Raw genomic sequence first — 25,341 nt, 5'->3', positions numbered from 1 at the left:
TTTAAAGTAAAGTAAATATTATAGTTTATCATAATTCATGTTTATTATATTATTTTATTTGAATACAATGGTATCCCCACTGCTTCTTTGACCCCCACTCCCAATTCAAGATCATTCAGTCATTTTTAGGAGACATTGCACCTGTATACCTGTCATATTTTCTGTGTTGCCTACAGCATGAAGCACTCTTCAAAATATCATAAACAAGGGATAACTGACGTTGAATCCAAGTAAAAGGTGAACACGTCGTTGGAACAAATACTCTACTTAAATTTCATATACAGTAATAGCTCAAACAGATTTTTTTGCAACATTGTAATTTTTTTTTTTATTGAAACTGTTAAAGATGTATTTTGTCACTAAAAATTAAGATATTTATTATAAAAATTTTAGAAAATAATCTAATGTTTTTATTCATTGTTTACTTTGATTTTAATACTGCAGATACTAAACAAGTATACAATGCTGGCAGCCAATGGATATTATCTGATAATGTATTCTGTGTACAGTAATTATTACTGTTGATTAGAAAACTTTGGTAGGAGATTACTAACCATTTTTCTCCCTAAAATGCAGCATTTGTACCTGATAAAATAAATGAATTTATCAGGTAGGCAGATGTAGGCAGTGCAGATGAGATTAAAGGTTTATGACATGATAAACAGAACAATAAATTTAAGTGAATTAAGGGTTTGGCCGCACATCTATAAACACAGATTGAAAACTCACAATAATAGTTTATTTTAACAATGTTTATGGCAGTCACAAATTATTATTTACTATCGAACCTAAACATTTAGTGCACGTATATGTGTAAATATCTTAAAACGTAATTTGTAAAAACATAAAACTGGTACCTGTTAAATACTGATAAAGATAGGATGACCTCAATATGTTGCTGTATATTAATGAGGTCAGGTGATGTTGCCGCTAGCAACTGTATACTTGGTATCAGAAATTGTTCTTGAGTTAAAATAAGCAACTGAAAAGAAGAACAATTTGTTGTTTTGAGTGTTTGAATGGTAGAAAGGTTTTTTGCAAAACTCTACCATATTTGGGCATATCACTACCATATTTGGGCACATTCAAGCTAGTTTGATAGTGTAGACAGAGCTTAAGTAAATACTGTAGATAATAACAGATTGCAAAAGTTGTTTATGTGAGCTTTTTAAATGATGCTATTTGTGTGAACAACAATATTCTATTGTTAACCAAAGTTTACAACGGTGCATCTGCTGGTAAAATGTTTAAAGTTCTGGTGATGAGAATAGTTTCTCGAAACATGTCACAGTATTTTAAGGCAGTTTGTCTGTTCATTAAATGCCTCATTTGGTGGTATCATACATGATATATATAAATTGTAATCACCTTTCTAGCAGAAGTTTGTTTTGGCAATGTCGATTGGTAATGTTTCAGGATTGACTGTAAGACTTTCTCCAAATCTTCTCGTAATCCGTCGTTTTTTTCAACGTAAACAGCGCTTATTTTCATCACTTTGACGGTTAATTGCAACTGAAATAAACCGCAATGAATGTTTTTAATTACGAAACACGTGAATCAGAAAATATCAGGTAACGTGGTTCAATGTGACTAGATTGGTAACGAAAGCTGTAAATTGTAGTTCAGTTGAAGATTGTGTATAGAGGTGACATTCAATAAAAGATTGAATTTCATTATGTTCAGTATTTTTATCTTAATGATCACAAGATGTCAACCCAACATAATTACATTTGTAACAAAATCAAAACCATGTTTGAATATCTAAAAATTAAAATACTGACATGTGTATAAGGCGATCAAGAAATCAAAATTACTGTATATGTCCTGAGCATAGTCCCAGGGGCCATGTGTACCAAATTTGGGAGGAATTAGGAGGTGGGATTTTAATATTCCAAATAAATTATCAATGGACATCTGCAAAAAAACCAAAATCATGTTTGAACATCTAAAAATTTAATTACTGAGACGTGCGGTATAGGCCCACATAAAATTTACTACACTTGCCCGAGTATAGTCCCAGGGGCCATGTGTATGAAATTTCTAAAGAAATGAGAAGGCGGGATTTACTAACATTTTTTGTGTCAGAATTTTATCTGAATTAGGGGTGGGATTATATTCGAGCATGGGATTATACTTGGTCATAGACTGTTATGTCTTATGTAAAATGTGATTGCAGATATAAGGAATAATAATATGATAGATGTAGGTCATCTCCTACTTATAAAAACCTAGCTTCATGTACAACATTAGCTACATACCAGTTTCTCAAAATTTGAAATCAGATTAACAGCAAGTGTCGGATAATTTAAAATGCACCAACAACATTTAAGAACCACGGCTAACTGCGTGCCATCATCTATACTACCCTCCAACATCTCGATAACGGTTACATTAAAATTGCCTCGCAAACTGAAGAGGGCACCATTCAGTATTTGCTGCTGAAGCTGAACACTTCCAAGAATATCAGACAAGTACTGCCATACTTTATTAACGTTGTTCTGACTTATATCGAATCTGAGGACAAATTAAATTTGTAATGTAATTGGGTAAACCAATAAAATCTATAATTGTATAAATTATTATAATCAGTTATATATAACGAACCAACAACCTATCATTTCTAGAATAACAGTCAAAAGCAATATATACTGTATATGACCGAGTATAATCCCACCCGGGCTTAAATTAGGCTAAACTCAGATACAAGACTCTAGTAAATCCAATACCACTCTCTTATTTTCAGAAATTGTCATTCCCATAACACTGGGTCATGTACAGTATGTATATATGCAAAATCAACTAAGGCTCTGTCTACACTATCAAACTTTATGGACACGATGATGTCTTATCACTACCATATTTGGGCATATCACTAGCATATTTGGGCACATTCAAACTAGTTTGCTTAAGTAAATACTATAGATTATAAAAGATTTCAAACGTGGTTTATGTGAGCATATACAGTATTTATATGCAAAATCAAACATAACCAGTTACACAATATTTTACATAATCATTATCTATCAAAACTGGATTAAAACTTTATTTTTGTTTTCAATAATTATTATAAAAAGACATTGATAATTCTTTCTATTTTTAATTTACTAGTAAGACTTCTTAATCTTCAACTATTTGAGTTTATTTAATTTATTACTTCTACAAATAGCTTCTATTTCTACATTACAATTGAATCTACTGTAAATAATCTCAATACTAAGATACGTATCGTCAAATTTGATCTTGGCTTATCTGAATTACGCACAATTTATTTGTCAATTGATTGAGTCCATAAACGAAATGCACTATAATATTCATCATGTGCAGCTCATCCAATTTTAGATCAAATAATACGGCTAGAGCATAATTTTATGCGCAATTCATTCCCACATTCTGTAGTGTAGAATTCAATTATTTTTTTTGTACATAAATTATTTTGAATTAAATATTTTCTCAAGTGACTTACTTTGATGCTTGCATTATTGATGTACAAGCCCAGTTTAATAAAACTTGATGTTTGTTTGGTATAAAACATTTTTCAGATTGCCAAGCAAACTGGGCCATTTTCAGTTTTTGGTCCCACGGTGTTGCAGGGTCCTTGATGAACCTGTGGACACCTGAAATAAATAATTAATGATAAGTATAAGACATTTTACTGTTTTTACTCTTCTTGTAGTCATCTTCTTCTCAAGACACATGGCCGTCATTGACGGATACTTAGTATCACTTTACTTCGCTGCTGGTGTACTCAAGATCTACGTTTATACCATGCTATACACTTTTATTTTAATTATTGATTTATATAACATTGAGAAGAAGAAGAATTACTTATTAAAATATAAAAATGTATTAGGGGATTAGAGGAATGTATCATACTGATCAGCTATCATAAGGCTGTGGAATTCGAGAGTGGGTGGAGACTAGGTAACACTGTAGATTGGGAGATCCTGTAAACAACGACCTGGTAGACTGGGGACCTGTAAACTGGGGAAGGAGGCTGTAAACTTAAGGATTTAGTGGATGGGAACCGGTTAACTGGGGAGGGAGGCTGTAAACTTGAGGATTTAGTGGATGGGAACCGGTAAACTGGGAAAGGAGGCTGTAAACTAAAGTCATAAAGTAGAAATGATAATCTAATTTCTGATAATAACAATGTTTTTAAAATATTCTTCAAGAAAAAAAAGATGAAACCTCAACAGACAAAACTTTTAATTACCGTATGTTATCTACCCAAACAATTCTCACCAATTAGCGTTAATTATATTGTGTCTGACGACCCTTTATAACGAACCCCTTTTCCACTTAGCAAGGCGTTAACTGATGACGCAAGTCTGCAAAGCGATTTTAATTGCAGAACACTCCATCTATCAACTTACTACAAGAAATTCAGTCATCCAGAGTTGGGGTGAAGAATCCGAAACATGTAGACAGGCCAGAAATCGTGACAAATTATGATATGGTTCACAAACAGCATCTGTAAATGTGCTTATATATTTATGTCTTGATAATTTGGCATGTTTATGGTACAATATGTTACACATGTTATGGTATAGTAGCAATGGTCCATACAAGAATTTTCATATGAGATGCCATGGGTGAGACACATCACGCACAAGAATATAATATTTTGAGATGTCTCAGATTATTTCAAATAAGGTATTATGATGACATAGAAAGAAAGAAAATCTAAAAACAATTTTCACAACAAAAAAACCCAGATATTTGTAAAGATATTTATTTACAAGAATACATAAATTTTAATAATGACCACAAGATGGTTGTCCTGGTACCTTGCACTGTAAGAATTGACATAATTGATTCAATGATAGTTTCGTGACAAAATGTCATAATTATTATTAGAAAAATAAATATATACAGGTATAAATTACTTTATTTACAAAATCATGCTTATAAACTAAGTCTCATTTGAGGCTTACGGAGTGGAGTTGAAATAGTTGTGATTTACAATCTAGGTCAGGATTGAACCCGGGACCTTGGGATTGGAAGGCAAGCATGTTAACCACCAAGCTACAGCTCCTCTGCTTAAAATGTTAGTGCTAAAGCTCTGTCTACACTAGTTTGACAAAAAATGTGCTGTGCCTAAATATGGTGGTGATATGTCCAAAAAAGGTAGTGATATGACATCATCATGTCCATATAGGGATATCACATTTTTTGTCACATAAAGTTTGATAGTGTAGACAGAGCTTAAGAAACTGGCAGGAGATTGTCTTATGACAAAGCAAAAGGGCTTATTTAGAGAATTTGGTAAAGATTAAGATGTCTTTATTTTGATATAGAGCAAAAAACTGTCTTTGAGACTTCTCAAGAATAAGCCCATGGGATTTCAAAGGTTTACATCAACATTATAATTAAACAGTGTTTCGTATTATTAGTAAAGTTAATGAATAGTTGACAGACTAATAATCTTTGTGATTATTACTAGGTTTTCCTGATTCTTTATGTCAAGTTTGTTTACAAGAAAAGAGACAGCTGACCTGCTTTGCTTATGTCAGTTCATACTTAGTAATTAGCTTATCTGGAAATTAGCGACGATGTTAAACATTAGGCTAGTAATTTCATTAATGATAATAAAAATATTTTATTCGATACTTTGTAAGATAGTAACATAAATGAGTGAGAATTAATGAACAACATAATGAGGTAATTCGAAGTACTTAATTAATTAATGATAAATTTAGATTTGTTGTAAATTAAAGATGTTTTGTCCCCAAAACATGTTCAAAGATTAATAAAATCAGACTTTAAATAGGCCATTTTGCAGTTTTAATAAAGTTAATCACTTCTGTAAAAAATATATTTCGCTTATAAAAAGACAAAAGAAACTTTTTTTAACCAAAAACCATTGTCTGACAGACAATTTTAAGACTTTTTTTGAGATAAATTACATTTATTAAGGTAAATATTTTTTTTTTTTAATCCAGTTTTTGGTCAAAGTAAAAATCTGTTATGTGACATTAAAATGTTTAGGGGGACAATATATCTTTAAGTAAATAAAAAAAGTCAACTTAATAAAAAAAAAAGAATTAACTAAAAAATGTGATCAATCATGTAACACAATTAAAACAATTTTTTTGTGATAGCAAGATAACAATAAACAAATTTGACTTGCTGAAAGAGGAGCAGCCATCAACATCACTTTTTACTACAATCAATTTACAAAAACAGTAACTTACTATAAACTCATCATTATTCCAAACCATACACTGATATTGATTACAACAACACATTAAAAACAATATCTGTTTATTGAAGAGTATAAATGCACATGGGAGTAGTGGCGCTGTAGCTTGGTGGTTAATGTGCGTGCCTTAACATTCCAAGGTCCATGGTTCTACTCCAAGCCCTAGATAATATAGCCCAATATACGATAGTATACCCATGCTATATGAGTTTTATGTGAAATTTAAAACAAATAATAAAATTATCACAGTAATCATGATTAATCCTTTTCATAATTTTCCTACTACCCCTAGTTCTCCTATCTAGACACCCTCTTTAAAATCAAACAAAAAGCAAGTAACACTATAAACAACCACTCTCCACTCGCGTGTATAAATGTGAACCTGGTTAGATCAAGACACAACTTTGCGCTGATTACTAGCTGCATTATGGGAGTATGTTTCCATACGTGTTTGATCCAAAAAATGACTGGGGTAATAATGTGCAGCTTATTGAGAGCTTGCTTTTATGCGCTTTATAAGAATGAACTATTATTATTATTATAATAAACAACACTGTAAAATGGCATCATTTATATAAGTAATCCTATACTATTTATTCATAAATATTCATCATTATCGACAATTACAACGTCAATGCAAGAAACCTGTATGGAAATAGAACAACATTTCAGTTGAAACATTAAGGTAGTGTTAAAGAAACGATAAGTGGATAACTAATGACCTTTGCGATATTCCATGCCGCGGCACGTATGCAATCAATTTGTGACGCAATACACCATTTATTTTTGTTATATAACTTTACATTTTTTATAATAATAAAAAAATTATAGTTTCCTTAACAGGCAGCAATTAAAAAAAAAAGGTTTTGTTTTTGTTCCAATTCTAACTAAATTGCTTTCAAAGTTTCAATTCAATCTAAGTTCAGTAATTCCTAGTCTTAAGGCCCATTCACACTAGGACGATAACGCTTATATATTTATCGTCAATCGTGTGAATGGGCCTTTACTCCATTAAATAACACCAAGAAATAAACCTATGTTTGCTAAGTTAAATCTTGTTCATGTCCGATTATACGAAATAACAATATATCTTGCATTTAAATCACATGTACAAAATTGATGTGTAATAATTTAACTATCTTCTGCCTAAAGCCAACTGTATTCTACAAAAGCACTTTCATCATAACCATCTCATAAAAAAACTCATTTTATTCTCTCTTTATATAGTTTGTATACTATCAGCATATGTGACGTTTATGTGTTTGAATATATTATAGTCAATATCCGGCACAAACTAATTATTGTTAACTAGAAAATAGATCATTATAACACATAATTATGAAGTCCAGGACATTTAAAACATAAATTTAAAAAGACATTGTAAACATACTGTATCACCCAAGTGTACTGTATCTCCACACAGTATCATAGGCAAATTCTGAAATACAGTGTCACATATGTATCACATGTGGTGCCTTCATTATATTAAGCTTAAAAGGTTTAGGTAGGCTTATGACCTATGATACACTATAACATGTGATACATATGTGGTACTGTATTATAGAATTCACCTATGATACTGGTCAAATGATAGATCTACAATACAGAGAATCGATTGAACACATTATAAAAATTGCTTGCTTATAGTTTATACTACCGGTACCTGCTTGCTATTAAAGAAATAATATCAATGACCTTTAGGCCAAATGCACGTCAGATAAAACAGTACTGTAGGTAAAAAAAATTCTACATTATTATATAGATGTTATCTATTATTTGATAGCTATTGCAAGTCATAGAATTACTAAACCTCTGAGTAAATATACTTAAACCACATTCAGCTGAGAGCGGCATTGTTGACTGTTTAGGGCCTGGAGATGTTTACTTAAATCTAAATGTATATATCATATTTGCTGAACTATAATATCAGATACAAAAGCTGTTAGAAAAACTTGGTTATAATCAAATATTATTCCGTAATGGTCAGAATAAAGTTTATATACTGAATTCATGTGAATGCATAATTACTATGAAAACAAACAATTTAACCATTATTGATTTTGTCTGGGTAGATTAAAAAGACAAACACTCAAATAAAAAAACCATGGCATTAAAGGAGGTGTGTTGAGAAGTCTGACCGACAATGTTTAGTAAGCACGTTCTGGTTATCATTAAAGCACACGTAGCTAATTTAGTAAAAGCTATGTAATTAATCTAATATCGTCGTTGATGTCATGTGATGATACACTACGACATCCATGGCTCCTCTAAAACAGTGTTACTACTATGGTCTATTAATGCACAGTATTCTACTTGTTGACAGCCTAGGCATGGTTTCACCATCTTGACTGTAATTGTATACACATGAGAACAATGCTCTTCTGACTTAGAAGCTAGGAATAGAAACACGCAATAATAAGACCGTTAAATAATAATATTTATGTAACTTTTATTGCAGAATCTGACATATAATCTGAGCACACTGAATGAGGAACAAAGAATTAATTAAATGGCTTTTGTCCTCACACAAAGGTTTGCATCGACACTAGGTTAAATAAACAAATCATTCTCATCTGCATATGCATATGTGAAAAAAGAAGGTGGTGTGGGAGATATCCCCTGCTGTATGTGCTAAAATAAGGTGTGGAGGGAGGTATCTATTTCTAGTTGTCCCATGACCTAGATAATCGTAGGGGCGTGGCAGATGAGATACAGTAGTTGTACTCATCATGATACAATGCACAGGCATAAGGCCTATCTCACAGTGGTACCTATCTTCTCTCCGGGCTGGTGGGGATTATGCTGGATGGCAGGGATACAGGCTCTAAAATGAGTATGCACAAATATATGATGATGGAGAGGGGTCATAACGGCTCTCCTACCTTTGCACTGCTCGGGGTTGGACTGTAAGGAGAGAAATAACGTTCCTCTCATCCTAGAATTGTAAATATTAATGTTTACTGAAATATCAGTTTATTGTTTTTAAATTGCATTTTCTGGTGCATTATATTTTCTGTTGGCATTTTCAGCACTAGCTTTATTTCTTAAATCTGTGGCTCCTTACTGTTTGTATACACTGTAAGAAATTGTATTTATGTTTGTTTATGAATGAAGGAAATAATTATTATTTTACCGATTGATAATGATAATGAAAACTACAGTTTAGTGGAGTCAATTATATAATTATTATAAAATATCCTAATTTTTTTAAACATTAATATTATACTGCCATTTTTAAAACCCATTGACAGATGTGAAAATGAACATACAGTGCTGTGAAATTAAGCCTTTGTTCAAACTGACATTCAGGATTAAGTTAAAAGTCATTTTCTGTATTTTTTTATACAAAAATATGTGTACCATGACCTTTATATAAGTTATTGAATAAAGTTCACATAGTATGCTTGAGGAAATTCCTGTAAACGAATAATACATCATGTTCTATGAAATTATTTTAATTATTCTCAATGATCCTTTCCTAATATGAATGTTTACTTATTACATAATGATCTATAACATTATGGTAATATCAAGAAGGATGCATAATGTGGTGTAATGTAGCTTTGAAAAAATAGCTTTGTCTATCAAGCCTTCAGAAGAACAAAACATGCTATTTTTATCACATCACAGTTAAATTTTTAAAATAACAACAGACAATGACATATTAATATTGATCTTTGGTCTGTTTTTGTTATTTTTAAATAGAACATTGGGAGACCAGTGCCATGTTATCTTTCTGTTTATAGTAATAAAGTATAATTATCTTGTTTGGAAAGAACAACAAATATATTTTATTATGTTTATTACAGAAATTTCATCATCAACAACAGATTATTTCATAGTTAATTGAACTCTAGCTTGTTATCATTATATTTCTAAGGGTTATGTTTTCAACAAATTATTTCATAATTAATTGAACTCTGTCCGGTTTTCATTATATTTCCAATTACGGTTATGTTTTATTTTTATCATATCTTTTTTTTAATAAGGTGCGAGTTTTTAATGTTTGTTTATTGTCATATAAAAGTCAATAAAATATTGAATAATCATCATGGCAAGTTTTAGTATTTAGTTTAGACAACTAATTGATTGGTTTTTGCATACTTTTTTTTACGACGTTTAAATAGAATTGAGAAAGTAAAAACAAATACATAGCCAACGTAAATATGTATGTCAGGTTTTATTATTGATTCCAAGCCCGTAATCGTCTTTATGGACAGGACTATGCATGAAAAATAAATTGGCGTGTAGTATGTAGTGTAGAAAAAAAAATCTATATAAAAATATCAAGTAGCACCGAGCACATGCTAGCTTTAAATTCCAAATGGATGGGTTCAAATCCTGTACCTCACATGAGCCTTCAGACTATTAACCATTTTTATTTCTGTTTCTGTGTAGACATCTGTAAGGCTTGTCTTTGAAAATTGTAGGTGTGCTACAAATTGCACATTCAGGGGTGCTATAGGGCGTGGTTATGGACTAGTCCATTATGGCCCAGGAGTATCCTAGAAACTTTCAATTTTCGTATCTAAGCCCTCTCTGTGGAGAGCATGGGCTATTGTCGGTTTATCCAGGTAAGCTAGGCACAAAATAGACTGCACATTCAGGGGTGCTATAGGTGTGCCATTTGTATTTTGGTGTGTAAAAGTATACCAAATTTAAGTGTTGTAAATCGCACTCTTCGGGGGAAATTTAGGCGTTAACTGTTAGGTGCGTGATCGCACTCGCTCGCCTGCCATTGGATGAGTGTTGAATCAAAACAAAAAAAGTAGATACTGAATTCAGAAAATATCTTTAATGATTTTAACACATAGTGTTTAAAACAAATAAAGAAGGAAAATAACAATTACGAAATATCTGCTGGTTTCCAAAACACTTTTTTTGAATTTTTGTCTTAACTATTTTTAGAACCTTTTGAAAGTTCATAATTTATAGAGTATATTCCATATTAAAATAACATTTGTATTGTATAACACATCATACTATACCGTCATTATTTTTCTGTTTATGTTATCAACATTAGTTAATTTAGTGTTTGTTGACATTGTTATAAATACTTCTTCTGGTTAAAATGATTTATTTTTGCAATAATACTTTATTTTCTCTTCCACAGAACAGACCAAAAATTCATCACATCATTATGGCGTTCTTGCGTTACATAATAAGCGCAAACTTAAATGTATGCTGAGTGTGTAGCACATTCCCTGATAATGATGTCATTAAAGGCACATGTGTGCTCGTGATTTACGGTCTGACAGGCTGCACACGCCTAGAGTGCAGCGCTTATGGCAGTCAGCGGCAGCAAAAATATATTGCCATAATGCTGTTTGCTTTAATAGAGGATGTGGAACATTAATGTTCAATGTAAAACATTTTAACGTATTTTGAGAGATTGTGTTTCAAATAGTTTTTTTTTCTTATGCTGTATAAATAATTAAAGATGTATTATCCCTCGTTTTCCTTTGTTTTGTCTTTTATAAGTGAAATATTTTTTTTCTCCGGAATTAATTTGATTACAACTACAAAATGGCCTATTTAAAATCTGATTTTACTAATTTTCATTTTTCATGTTTATGGGGGACAATAAAAAAAATGTAAAACCTAAGCATACAGAAAGATCACATTTTACTACTAAAATCATATTTTTTTTGTAAAAAAAATGTAGCTACATTAATGCGATAGACTAATGTTGACATGGTCCCTAACCAATAAAATAATAATGATACAAGCTCTCAAATAACATTAATTGTAATGTTACATTAATCTTTAATTGGTAATTTATCCATTGCTGACGACAAATGCCCCATTGAATTCTATTAATAGAATGTCCTCTACTTTTTAATATTTATAAGCTGAATGAATATACAGCATGTACGCCCACCTTTTATGTTGTCTATTATACAGAGTATGTCTTGCGTAAAACGAAAAATGAATGAATTAAATGAAAAATAAACTTGGTTTTATTTAATAAAATTCAACAGAATTAGACAAGAAAAACAAATAAATCAACAACTGTCAAATACCTTCACATTCCTTTTATTGGCAAGTATAATAAATATTTAATAAAAATATAAATTTATATGAAATGTATTTAATATTATAGTATGGTAAAGGTTGTACTTAGTCTTGGAGGGTATAAAACCACCGAGGCATATCAATAATAAAATTTGTACATAATAATATTACATACACAGCAATTGATGTCATAAATATAACTGTTGGCCAAGATTATAGTCCCATAATATTATTACTGTGTATAATAACTCAAATATGATATCAAAATTATGTATGTAATATAGTTGCAATGAATATAAACATTATAACATGTTCTTTCAAAGTATAACATTGAAAATGAAACATTTCATGAGAACTACGAGCCATACATTGATGTTTAAATGTTTAATAACCAGAATTTTTAGATTTTTCGAGAAAAGGTTAAAAAAATTGTTTGTCCGCCACTCCTTACAGTATTTCTGAAAATAATTTCTTATGAAAGGACCTAAAATTATACTACTGCAACCTATATCTTGTATACTCTTTAAAACATTATGCAATTTAGGTTCATCATACCAGGTAATAGTGATCGCCTACAGACTTGAAATAAGCTAAAATTATATGTTATTAAAGTAAAAAAATGTAGTTAAATTTCAGTAACCACATAATAATTTTTAAATTATTTCTTACTTTTTTTAATTCATTGTTATTTTCCCATCTGCATTGCATTTTAAACTAGTATATTTTTAAAAGTTGAATAACATTATAATATTATAATATAAGATTCACAGCGCTAGGATTAGAATCATAATTGTGCATTCTGCCTACATCATGTTACAGTCGTTATCATCAGTAACACTTCACGTCCAAATCCACGCGGCTTAAACAGATACCTACATGTCTAAAGCTGATTTATAAGCAGCACATTTCTTTCATTCATGTTTTCAACAGAAACTAATTCCTTTATCGATTGCAAACTGAATTAATTAATTAGCAAATCGCATCTGTCTCTCAAGTTGATAGAAACGAATGTATCAATGTTTGAAACGTATTTTAAAAAGTCATATTAATAATTCCGAGATATTCTATTGATAATTATGTGTTTATATTTATACCTCATCTAACACATAATAGTTTTAAATGTCTTTCAATGCATGTAGAAAATCAAGCACAGTGAAGTACATTAACATATTTGAATAACAGTGACAGTAATATTTATATATACAGTATATCCAATCGAGTTTGAACAATACCATGAAAGCCCCAGTGGTCTAATGGTTAGGACATCTGCATATCAAGCAGGCGGTCCGAGTTCGAGTCTCGGTTGGGGCGACTTTTTCTCTTTCTCAAAGATTTCCTCATCTTTATCGTTTCAAATTAATTACATTAGGCAATGAAAATTAATTCGAAACCGCCTGGTGATATACTGAAATTTAATTAATTAATTTGAAACGATAAAGATGAGGAAATCTGTGAGAATGAGAAAAAGTTGCCCCAACCGAGACTCGAACTCGAACCGCCTGCTTGATATGCAGATGTCCTAACCATTAGACCACTGGGGCTGTCATGGTATTGTTCAACCTCGTTGGATAGCGACTCTTTAACATTCTCGGCGTGGTACGGCGGAACAGCCCTAGATATATATATAAAAACTACAATATGTATACATGTATACAGTATAAGCCGCAATACTTATATTGATTCTAAATTAATTTGTTTCATCAGCAACCATTGCATATGCATGGTACTAATTTAGGTTAACATCTTCAAAAGTACATCTAGGCAGTTCTTTAAAGGCCTAAAGCTCTGTTTACACTATCAAACTTTATGTGACAAAAGAATGAGATGTGCCCATATATGGACATGATGATGTCATATCACTACTATATGTGGGCATATCACTACCATATTTGAGCATATCACTACCAAGCATATCACTATCATATTTGAGCATATCACGACCACATTTGGGCAGATCACTACCATATTTTGGCAGATCATCACCATATTTGGGCATATCACTACCATATTTGGGCATATCACTACCATATTTGGGCATATCACTACCATATTTAAGACCTTATACATGTTGTTATCTACTGCTGACTGACTAAGTATTTAGAGTAATGGGATTGAGGATACTACTACTACAGTATATTAATGGTGTTGTGTTGATAAGTATTATTGATGTTACAACCTTGGCTTTGTGATTTAAAGAGTAAATTAGCATTAATGTTACACATGATTGGGTGCCTTATTAGGTCACATCAACATTGCTCGCCATGAAATCATCTAACGTTCATTAAATATCACATTAACATACTGTAGATCACAGTTGTTTTTTTGTGGCCAACAATGTTGAGGGCCCTGAATGATCAGTTCTATTAGGAACTGGATAGGCTACCCTCAGTAAATATGGTAATAAATAAATAAATAAATGTTATTAAATAACAGAACACAACAAACAATATATTCAGTGCAGTAATATATTTAATTGCCTGGGCCTTGCTTCATAATTTGATTCATTTAGTCCGTGATAATAATCAATATTTCTACAACAGAATAACAATGCAATAAGTGTTATTAATAAACCTAATTTAATTATTCCCATAAATTGTGTTCATAATAAGCAATTTAATAATTAATTTGTTTACATTAATATTGATATATGAATAATATGAATTTGAAAATTATATTTATGAATACAAATTATTATTAATATGCACATAAATTACTTTATTAATAATTGTATGCTATAGATATTAACAAACACAAATTATTTGATTTGAAATTATGAATATGATAATCCTAAAGGCCAAAATATGAAAATTTGTGAAAATTAGTGGTGTGGATATTTTAAATTCAACAAACATTTATTTCATCAAATACCATACATACTTGGATTACATTACCAATGGTCTTTTCTCATGCTTAAATTTACACTAAATTAGGTAGCAGAATTATATTTGAGCATGTGATTATACTCAGGTCATAATGGTAATACTGCGAATTATTTTAAATTTAAAATTCAAAATGGATTTCACATAACAATTTACTTTCAATTCTTGATCTGTTTTTTAAATGCAATCATTGGGAGAATACAGCTTTGTACAGATAACATATGGCTGTAATAATCTATTGACTACTTCATCCAGGGGCTAAAAAAGACATCAATATTGAGCATCAAGGAAATTGCTGCATCAGTTAATAGTTAACAGAGGAGTATATGTATTCATGTGATTTCACTCAAATATAAAATTCAACAAAGACAACGTTTACAGTGAATGTTAAAAAAATCAACATACAAATCATGTATTGCACACTAAAAATTTTCCGACTACTTTTGCACCTCTAAAAGCCTTGTCTATACTATCAAACTTTATGTGACAAAAAATGTGATATGTGATGTCCAAATATGGTAGGTAGTGATATGGTCAAATATGGTAGAGATATGACATCATCATGTCCATATATGGGCACATACCATTTTTTTTAATGACACAATAACACATAAAGTTTGATAGTGTAGACATCTTTGTTTTTGTTTTTCTTGAATTTTATAACAAGTTCATTACAATTTCCTTGACTAAAATGACCTGATTGAAATTTATAGTATTTATTTAAAAAACAGTTTCTATTTCTCAATTTCTTTAAATATAAATTCCGTCATGTAACAAAATTAGAATGTTAAGTATTTATTTACAATATTCCACTTTTATGTTTCTGATATTGGTAAAGTTCAGATACATTATACTGTACTCAAACACTGTGTGTGTGCCAAGCGGTAGGTGGGCCTATGATGACATAATTCACACACAAGTTGCATGAAAAGTTGACTAAATTATCGTGTAAATCCTTACAATGGCTTAAATGGTGGGTTTTTTAATTTAAAAATACAGATATAATGTTAAAACATTGTCCTTTTTGCATACACAATTTGCATGAAAAGTGCTCTAAATTATCAAGAAGGAAGTTAAAAATTCAGTAAATCCTTGAAATGGCATAAAATAATGGGTTTTTTAACAAGTCTGATGAAAAATAAACTACAGATAGAATGTTAAAACATTGTCCTTCTGCATGGAAATTCAAAGTATTTTTACCATCTTTAATCTTTATTTATGTTTAGACATTCATATCCTTTCAATTAAGGTTTTAACTTGTGAATAAGAGATTAAATTGATGATATTGAGTCAAAATATAACAATCTATTCTATACCAGATGTTTGGTATTTAAACCTTACTTTTGTTGATACTTTTCCCAATACTAAATTTCACATTCCTTCTTCAGGATGAAGACTTATTGCTGAACTTTGACATTGACCATCCCTTGTTTTTGAAAGTATAGCTTAAATTATGAAGTAGGATTAATATTGAATAAATTAAAGGTTGGCATTATACATGGCCAAATATCATGAAGAATCAAACAAAAACTATTATTCTCTTCATAAAGATTACAAATTATTATTAATTATTATTATTATTATAAAGATTGACCGGATTAAGCATTACAACTTGTTGAGTAATTATTCATTTCTTTTTACTTTAATTACTTCCACATAAGAAATAAGTCTATGGTCTCCTACTAAGCAAAGTCTTATACAATGCTTGTTATATCTACCAGTCTTAATAAGTCAACAATTTCATGCTTTATGCTCTCATTCTTCTTTATTTAGCCCGAGGGTTTAGAGATTGTTGCCTCGCTAAATAAAATCAGACAAATAGACTTATGGACCAGAAAAAATGGCGACTCCATTCACTCCAGCACACGTTATGTGCACACCAACAATTCTTAGCATATTTAGAAATTACGAGTTAATCAATTTGAAAATAATTGGTAGTAAAATTACAACAAACAAATATTTTTAAAACAGACTTATTTGAGTAAAAGTAGTGATGTCATCTGGTCATTCGTTCTGATTGGTCTTCATCATGCCAAATTTGTGGGACAACACATAACAATTTCAAAATATTGTAAGCGTTCTGTTTCATAGCTATACAGTCAACTCCGCTTCGCATAAGTCGAAAAATCGCGAAATTCTTTCTTATACAATTAGGGATAACGATGTAAAATTAAAAGTTAATATTTTGCAAACAAATTATACATTGCCTGTTAGTATTTTGTATCAATATTATAATAAAGAAAGAATTATGAAAATATGACTTGTAGTTTTCGAAATATAGGGTTTAAAACATCGCCGAAAATGATCGTTTTTAGCCACGAACGATGTAAACAAATTGCGCCCCCAGTCGACAATTGTATGAACTAGTCATTTTTCGTAAAAATAATTATATAAAATCACGGTTTTAAGTAATATATTTTGTATATCAACATTGTAAAATTCAATCAAATATGATAGTACTTATTTATTATATAAAAAAGAGTGTTTATTTAACCTCATTCGAAGAATTTCAATGCATTATTTTCCCGTGTAATTGGACAGGCCTGACACCATGTGACTTCACGGCACTTGCGAGAAAATTATTCCGCTGTGTGTTGATTCGCGTCAACCAATCAAAGGGCGAGAATCCAAAATCGTTCAACCGTGAGACATGCGGAGCGGTCGAATGCGAAGGTTTGATTGGCTTGCGATGACATCATACCATAAAATGGCGTTTTTGTAGTTGAGCCTCTCGGAATTTTCCAAAAATTATTTTTAAAATGGACAAAACAGCTATTTTTCATGGTATATGGGCTGTTACTATGAAATATTCGAATTATATAGACCTCATATCGGGATAAAACTGTTTTTTAAGCACTTAAAATTAATATTTTTCTTAGTAACAACCACATGGTATGTGGAACTATATTATCTTGGTGTAGGAATAAAATACATTTTGAGGTCATAAGAGGCTCAACTACAAAAATAAGGTTGAAAATGGTAGGTCATTAAGCCTTCCGAGGGTTTCGTAGTAAACAAAAGCTATACGCGCTAGGCGATAACGATCTTTTAACCACTATATTAACATTTTTGGTTGAATGAAATGGAAATAAAAAATACTTGATCTTATAGAATAATAGGTAAATGAATATTTACTCAAAAGGATATTTTCATAATTAATTTATTTTCAGAATAATTACCTAATAAAAAGTGTTTACCAAAGTAAAAAAATACCGCGTCAATGACATTGCGCGCATAGTAACGTGCGCGCTGTTTAATCGTGGTAATGAAAATGGAGTCAGCTCTCGGTATCCCTAATACAATAATATTTTTTATTTATAAGTAGAAATTTGTCTTTTTGGGGTCCGAATATACACATTCTGTAGTGATTTATATCGCATAAGTTGATATCACAAATCATGCAGCAACAACATGCTACAAACGCCAACGAAACGTACGCAATTCGATAAACAAACGACAGAGGTGATAATGTGGGACCGATACTATTATAGCGAACGATAGCATATCTTGGCAAGTCAAGTTCAGCGTCCTGTTGTTAGATTGTTCTGTTCTTATTCAAACCACCCCCAAACATACTTTTTGCATATGGTTATTTAATTTATTGAAATAAAAACAAACTATAAGTATATATTTCTGATTGATTGAAATTTGGATTAATTAAAAACAAAACAAGCATGTTAATTGTTATTAATTATCAATTATTTTTATTATTAATAATTGACCCTTATTTGGCCCCTAATATAACCTTAACTCTCCACCACATACACTTTGCCTAGCTAGGCCTACCTTTCCCGTGCCTACTAGCTACAGTAGTTAGCTTGAGGCCCTACTCTACTCCGCATGGAGTAGATAGTATACTTACAGGCTAGGCCTAGCCCTGGCCTGCTAGCCTAGGCCTAATAGATATTTAGGCCTAGAAAACGTCAATTTTGAAAATTATTATAGGCCTATTATATTTGATTTACTAACCATAATCAATTTGCATATACTTTATAAAGATTTGCATTAGTAAATATTAATTGAAACACAATAACACGTGGAGGCTCTCTTACCTGTTATGTGGGCTGCCATTTTGGATGTCAAAACAGCACGTGTTATGAAATATTCTACCAATCAGGATCAACGTACCATATTATTTGGGTTACGTAACAGTGGTGAACAACAACAATCTGATCTGGCCTCCTACAGGTCCATGATCTGACCGACCAGGGATGTACTAACAATATTATTATGTTTATACCTCCCTGATTTGACGGTCTACATAATAATAATTTTAATACTGTAATTATATAGAAATAATAAGAGAACAAAATAAACAATAAAAATACTCCTACTGATAGTGATATTGATAAAGATATTACATTTTCGCTTTCGATCTACAATACGTAGGCCCTACCCCGAAATCATAAATATTTTTGTCTTGACCCAAATAAAATGTAAAAAAAAAAAACCTATGGATATATTAGAGTAGCTGTAGTAGATAGTAGTAAATTTAATAGTGTATTGTTTCACCAAAGAATCGAACTTATCTTTTACTTGTGTTTATTAAAAACAACTCATCATTCGTACTTTGTTGTCATTTGTTTTTTGATTGAAAGAAAAAATATGTTTGAAATTTAAACAAAAACTATAGGCCGAAAGTTAAATCCAAGTACATTAAATATTGAGTGTAGCACTGCACTTAGGTAATTATTATAAATAATTGAAAGTTAAGTTAATAATATTTAATAATAAAACACCTCCTGGTAGGCTATATGGGCTATAGGTTATGCGGTAAAATCAATCGTAATTAAAGTGGAATGACTGGAGTCCATCTTCAATTTATTTTTTCAATGATAACTTCATTCAACATAAATCATTAATTCATTAAACAAAACGAAAGAACTAGATTTTTTTTTTACAGGATTTGTCATTTTTTGGGTATTTTTTTTTTAAATTTTAAATGTTAGGAATCTTTTCCGAACATTTAGATTTATTCATAATTGTACAACTTAGCCTATACAAATAAAAACATTTTTTGAAACTTATAAAAGTACTTAGTCAGTAATATTACGACTTTATTATACTTTTTAAAACAAATTAAAATAATATTATTATCAATCATCAGTCATTATCTGGTTATCAAAATTAAATTATGGTTTACGCCCTCTATTTGAATTTACTTATTAGGCCTACTGATACATTTTTTGCTGATTAATTTATCATAATATACATAAATATTAATGTTGTTTTGCATCGACGTATGATTAAACATTTTTTGTTTTTCAAAATATTGCACGCAAAAAAATTGGTATTGTGGACATTCGACAGTATGGATGCGTTTAAAAGCGCGTTGGACGCGCCTAGATGCAGCTAATTACATATTCAACGGCTGGCGTAAGCAAACAAAATTCCATTAATGAAGTAATAAAAAGTAGTTACGTATTATTGTTATTGTATTAAACTAATGTTTTAAATACAGCATTTATATTTAGTTAATAAATGGATATGTATAAAATAGTAAAATATCTGGTATTTAAATTGTTTAAGATTGTGTATTTTTCGAGTTAACACAATTTATTGTAACCGGCGCATTGATATCCTGGGGAACGCCTATCAGCAGTGTGCCTGCTGGACCAACTCAAGCGCGAGGGAATTTTGTACAATTCATGCAACAACTTCAGATATTGCTCTCTGACACTGGTGTTTCGTATTGAGGGTGCTTCTCGGGACATTTTGGAGTAAATATTCTGGTAGAAAACTTTTTAGCAATAGACGTATATTGCAGGGAATAGGTATCGCTTGGCAAGAGAATGGATTCGTTGAGGATATTATTGTTTGCTTTAGCTTATGTTAGGCTAAGTTATGGAGGTAAGTTTATGAATAACCATGGATGCCCGGTGTTTTTTATTCGTTGTTTTGTCGACGCACGTCGATCGAGAGGATCTAGGAGCATGTAGTAGCAGCAGGCAGAGAGCGTGTCACGGGTGGTGTGTGGGGGAGGAGTGTGGGGAGGAGTAGGTGATGTGTGGTAGAGGATGGCATAAATGTCATCTAATAAATAGATGTTAGGCATGGCAATACGAAGGATCTTTACACCTGGAAGAGGTTTAATGCTGGAATTATATTTTTTATAACGTGAAATATATGATCCTAATTAATTTATTAATTTGATTCATAAATATGCAGTGAAGTCAATTAGCAAAAAGGTATTTTATTGTAAAAACAACAAATTCATTGGAAGGTATGTTTCTAGTTTCTAGAATATTGTTGATAATTGGGTGGATGCCTAGGCATTCACTTGACTATATTATTTAATGGAGATAATAAAACAATATTGTTTATATAATATTATAGGCCTAGTTTTGCAGAAGATAAGGTTTGCAGTAGGCCTACTGGTGTTTGAAATAAAGTTAAAATTAAAAATATGGTCCCCACTTCAGGGAAACATCAATCATCATTGGGAAAATAAACTTTATTGTGCATTCTGTGGGATTGTGGAAGCCTACAAGTAATTTATGAATGGGGAAGCAAATAGTTCAAATGCCATTGGCAAGAATAATATTGTATTTTAACTCCAAATTAACTGCTCTATTGCACAAATTAATTAGTGCAATGGCATCAATAATTTCACCTCAATTTTGATGCAATCACCTTGCACTAAGTTTGCGTCCTTTTGATGTGGAGAGTCTACTTTTATTATATTTAAAAATGTTGTCATTGTGTAATAGGTCTGTATGGAATTGTAGGCGTGACCAATCACAACAAAGTCATTCCCTTGAGACCCTGCTTCAACATTAGTGTACATGTTTTATAGGAGAATGCAGTACACACATTTTTTTGGACAGGGAGAATTTATAAATCATAAAATTTAGTTGATGCAATTAAGGAAGATTAAATATGACTAATATACAAGGCTGCTACTGGTTGGACATGTGCAAACATAAAACGCTTGATCAAAGTACAAACTGTTTGCGCCAATTGATTATGTCTACTCTTGTGTGTTTTCTAAACCAAATTGTGAACTTTACTCAGAGTTTGTTTGTTTTTAAACACATGGTAGCATACAATCCAATAAAATATTCATGTTAAAACAGAAATACAATACAAATATTTAAGATACAATGTATAGGATGAGCGTGGGAAGAACACGATTTCTAGGTAATAAACTTATAATTGTTGGTAGGTAACACTGCCATGACAAAATCTAGCTACTGAGACAATGTAAGATTTGAACACATGACCTTAGAATTTGTGCGCAAGCATGTTTATCACCAATCCACATTTACCACTACCAAATGATTAGGTTCTGTAGTTTTCTAATTGTAATCTTCTGTTTCATATTAATAATACCATGCTGAGTCATCATTGCTAACTTTATACTGGGGTATTTTTCTTGGCTTATGTCTGTCCAGGATTTATTATATCTTTACTGTAGTCACACAGCTGGAGTCATTATGATCAATAAGCTTGGAATTCCGTAGGCCCCAGCAGGAGAAAGCCTTTTTTCTGGTTCAACTTACAATTTACATTCTATTTATAGAGGCTTTGAATTTAAACTAAAGAAGAAAAACTATTTCTTAATCTTATTTATCGATTGGTTTTGAAATTAAAAGCTATTTCATTAGTGATTAATATTGAAATTAAAAATATGAATGAAATATTTATAATTAGTTATCTGTTGAAATCAATCACTTTGGGAGAATAAGGTGATTTATTATAAATAATGGTAGTAGAACATGTACAATTTAGAAAATCATTGATTACAAAATTATTTTTTTGTGTTCTGTTGTTATGGTTGAATTTCACTTTGGCCTTTGTTTGATCTATGTGCTTGGTCAATATTGTTGCATTGTTCAATGAATTCAGGGCTTTTTCCTTCATGATAGGGTAATCAATTGACACACAGGCTATGCATTCATTGACCATAGCAGCAGACAAGTCCATAGACAAAGGCTTGCAGATTCACTCACAAGTTCTTTGTTGGGTACATGTCTGTTATAATGACTGTTTTTAGCAGTTTTGCTTTCTGTAAACAATAATTTATTTTAAAGGGTGTATGTACACATACTTTGCTTTTAAGCTTAACATAAATACTGTATCAATAGACTACTTCATTTATCAGTATAAGTTTGAAGTCCTAAAATGTAATACCAGCCCCTAACCAATATGATCTAGAAACATATGAATCTACAGTATTAACTGGAGTCTTCAAATAGAAAAGTTTAAATGGTAGAGCAAAGTATTAGTCTATTCAGGTTTTCTATGAGTAATTTGTTTTTAATCTACTCCATTGTTTCCTGTATTGCTTGAAATACAAAAAAATTGTAGTACCAATTACCTTGTTAGGACACCAACCTGGTTTATGACATACAGTGGCCCTGAAGGGGAAAAAATGCTGAAAAATAATTGTTTAAATGGTAATGTTGTTACTGTGATACTGTAAATTGAATGGCGGCATATTGTGTCTATTGCATGCCTAGCTTATCGAAATAAACTAATAATTAGCCTCTCGAAGAGCAAGTATATAGCTTGAAAAGTTATTTTCAATAGATAAAATATTGTGAAATACAGAACTGTACCATGATAATTTCAATTCACTTCAGTTTAAATAAACTTTCATTTGTGTAAATAACTATAGAATTACCTAATGGAATCCTAAAAGCATTGTTTTATTTAAAACCAAAAATGAAAGATTTCGAGAGTAAAAGGTTATCAGTACTTCTAATAGTAATAGTAACCAAAACAAATCATTGAAAGTACCGATTCAGGTGATTATTTATTATGACGCGCTAAGGTAAGGACTGGAGTCCAGTAGTTAGTAGGTCTGTAGTTGTTTCCCGGATGTACAGTACTGTAACCATGTGAGCCTTTTGTCAGTGTTATGGTAGACAGAAGACCTTCTTCTTCCAATTTAGTGCAAACTTCAGACTTGAAGACTGTAGCACTTTGGTGGGATGTGAGGCGAGTGAGTTAGTTTTTCGTAAAGACCAATTTGCACAGTGGCTGTGTGTAACAGTGGCTGTGTTTGTGTGGACTAGTACACCGGGGTAACCCACTACTCGTCTCGAAAGATGTACTAGGTTCTTTAAAGTGCACATGAGCTATGTGTACACTGGACCTACGGTTTATAGTCCTTATCCGAGAAGACTCGATCTACCACCAGAACCATGGAGCGAGTGAGCCTCGAACCCTTGCCGATGTTATGGCTACGTAATTACGGTTCCACTGTCTTAACCGCTCGGCCACTCACTCGCTCAAAGAATGAGCACCGTTTTGTTGGCAGCTCCACAAGACATCATTAGGAGAGATGAAAGTGTAACATCTATTCCACTGTGCTTTCGGAATGTTGTCAATGTCATATTTAAAACGCAATACAAATTCATTGCATAATAAAAGTTACAGTTATGAATTTCAAGTGTCTTCTTGTACGAAAATTTAGGTGTGGGTTTAATTTATGATGCGTTATAATTTAATGACCCTGTAATTGATTACTGAATCATTTTCAGCTGTTGTCTAGATCATTACTTTGATGTACTGCTGCTGGATAAAACATACGATTTAAAGAATTTGGTATTTTTCTACTGTAGAAGATTATAAAGTACATTAGTCGGGAAGAAATATTGGCACTGTATTCGCCCTGTAAAAATCCTGGCGACAATGAGCTTCAATTGTGTCAGTATGCAGTTTAAAACTAATGTTCCTACTCAGAAAATTGTCCCTGTTCAAGGTGATTACAGTAAGAAAAATACATAGATAGCTTGTCTATTGGCATTTAAACTTGCATTTAAAATATGAATCCATTAACAAAGAAGTCTTTTCTATTTTACTGTATATAAATTAATTTTGTAGGCAAAATAGTAATGTATTATAAATAGTTGCATTGTGTGATGTTAAAATGGGACATTCTATACAATTTTCTAAGCTGACTCACTATTTAGCAACAGTTATAATTGGAACAACAAGGAAGAATGGGTCTAATTACTGTATGTACCCTGGGTCTTGGCTATGGTCCCTAATGTGTCATAAACATATCACATATATAGTGTAAAGAGACCTCCTTGTTAAGGGATAAATGTCGACTTTATATTATAGAAGTTTATTTCAGGTCAGATGTTTATATAGTGGGAATTCCTGTGATTATTTTATATCCATTTAGTTTTTACATTCAATCAGCAACATTCTGCCGGTTCACATACAGTAATTGTATTAACTGTTTAAATTGAGTTCATAAAATGTTTTCTTATGCAACTCTAAAGAAAGGTA

General features: G+C 31.3%; 2 protein-coding genes across 13 annotated transcripts in view; one reads left to right on the top strand and one right to left on the bottom strand.

Annotated features, from left to right (window-relative positions):
* Window positions 1–19,167, bottom strand: part of LOC140056724 (unhealthy ribosome biogenesis protein 2 homolog) — a 31,142-nt gene extending 11,975 nt beyond the window's left edge. The window contains exons 1-5 of the mRNA XM_072102193.1: window positions 19,149–19,167; window positions 3,464–3,614; window positions 2,259–2,514; window positions 1,369–1,512; window positions 858–982 (exon numbers count right to left, since the gene is read on the bottom strand). Of these exons, the coding sequence (XP_071958294.1) occupies window positions 858–982; window positions 1,369–1,512; window positions 2,259–2,514; window positions 3,464–3,614; window positions 19,149–19,167 (695 nt within the window). The remainder of the gene's footprint in view (window positions 1–857; window positions 983–1,368; window positions 1,513–2,258; window positions 2,515–3,463; window positions 3,615–19,148) is intronic.
* Window positions 19,168–20,754: 1,587 nt separating this feature from the next.
* LOC140056023 (neural cell adhesion molecule 1-like) overlaps window positions 20,755–25,341 on the top strand; it is a 55,517-nt gene continuing 50,930 nt past the window's right edge. For all 12 annotated transcript variants that reach the window (XR_011846713.1, XM_072101237.1, XM_072101236.1 and 9 more), the window contains exon 1: window positions 20,755–20,946. Coding sequence is in view for 11 of the 12 variants with exons in the window: in XM_072101237.1 (XP_071957338.1) it covers window positions 20,889–20,946 (58 nt within the window). In the remaining variant the exon portion in view is untranslated. The remainder of the gene's footprint in view (window positions 20,947–25,341) is intronic.

Source organism: Antedon mediterranea, chromosome 8 (assembly GCF_964355755.1).
Source record: "Antedon mediterranea chromosome 8, ecAntMedi1.1, whole genome shotgun sequence".
NCBI classification, from domain to species: Eukaryota; Metazoa; Echinodermata; class Crinoidea; order Comatulida; family Antedonidae; genus Antedon; species Antedon mediterranea.
This window is presented reverse-complemented; position numbering and strand designations above follow the sequence as displayed.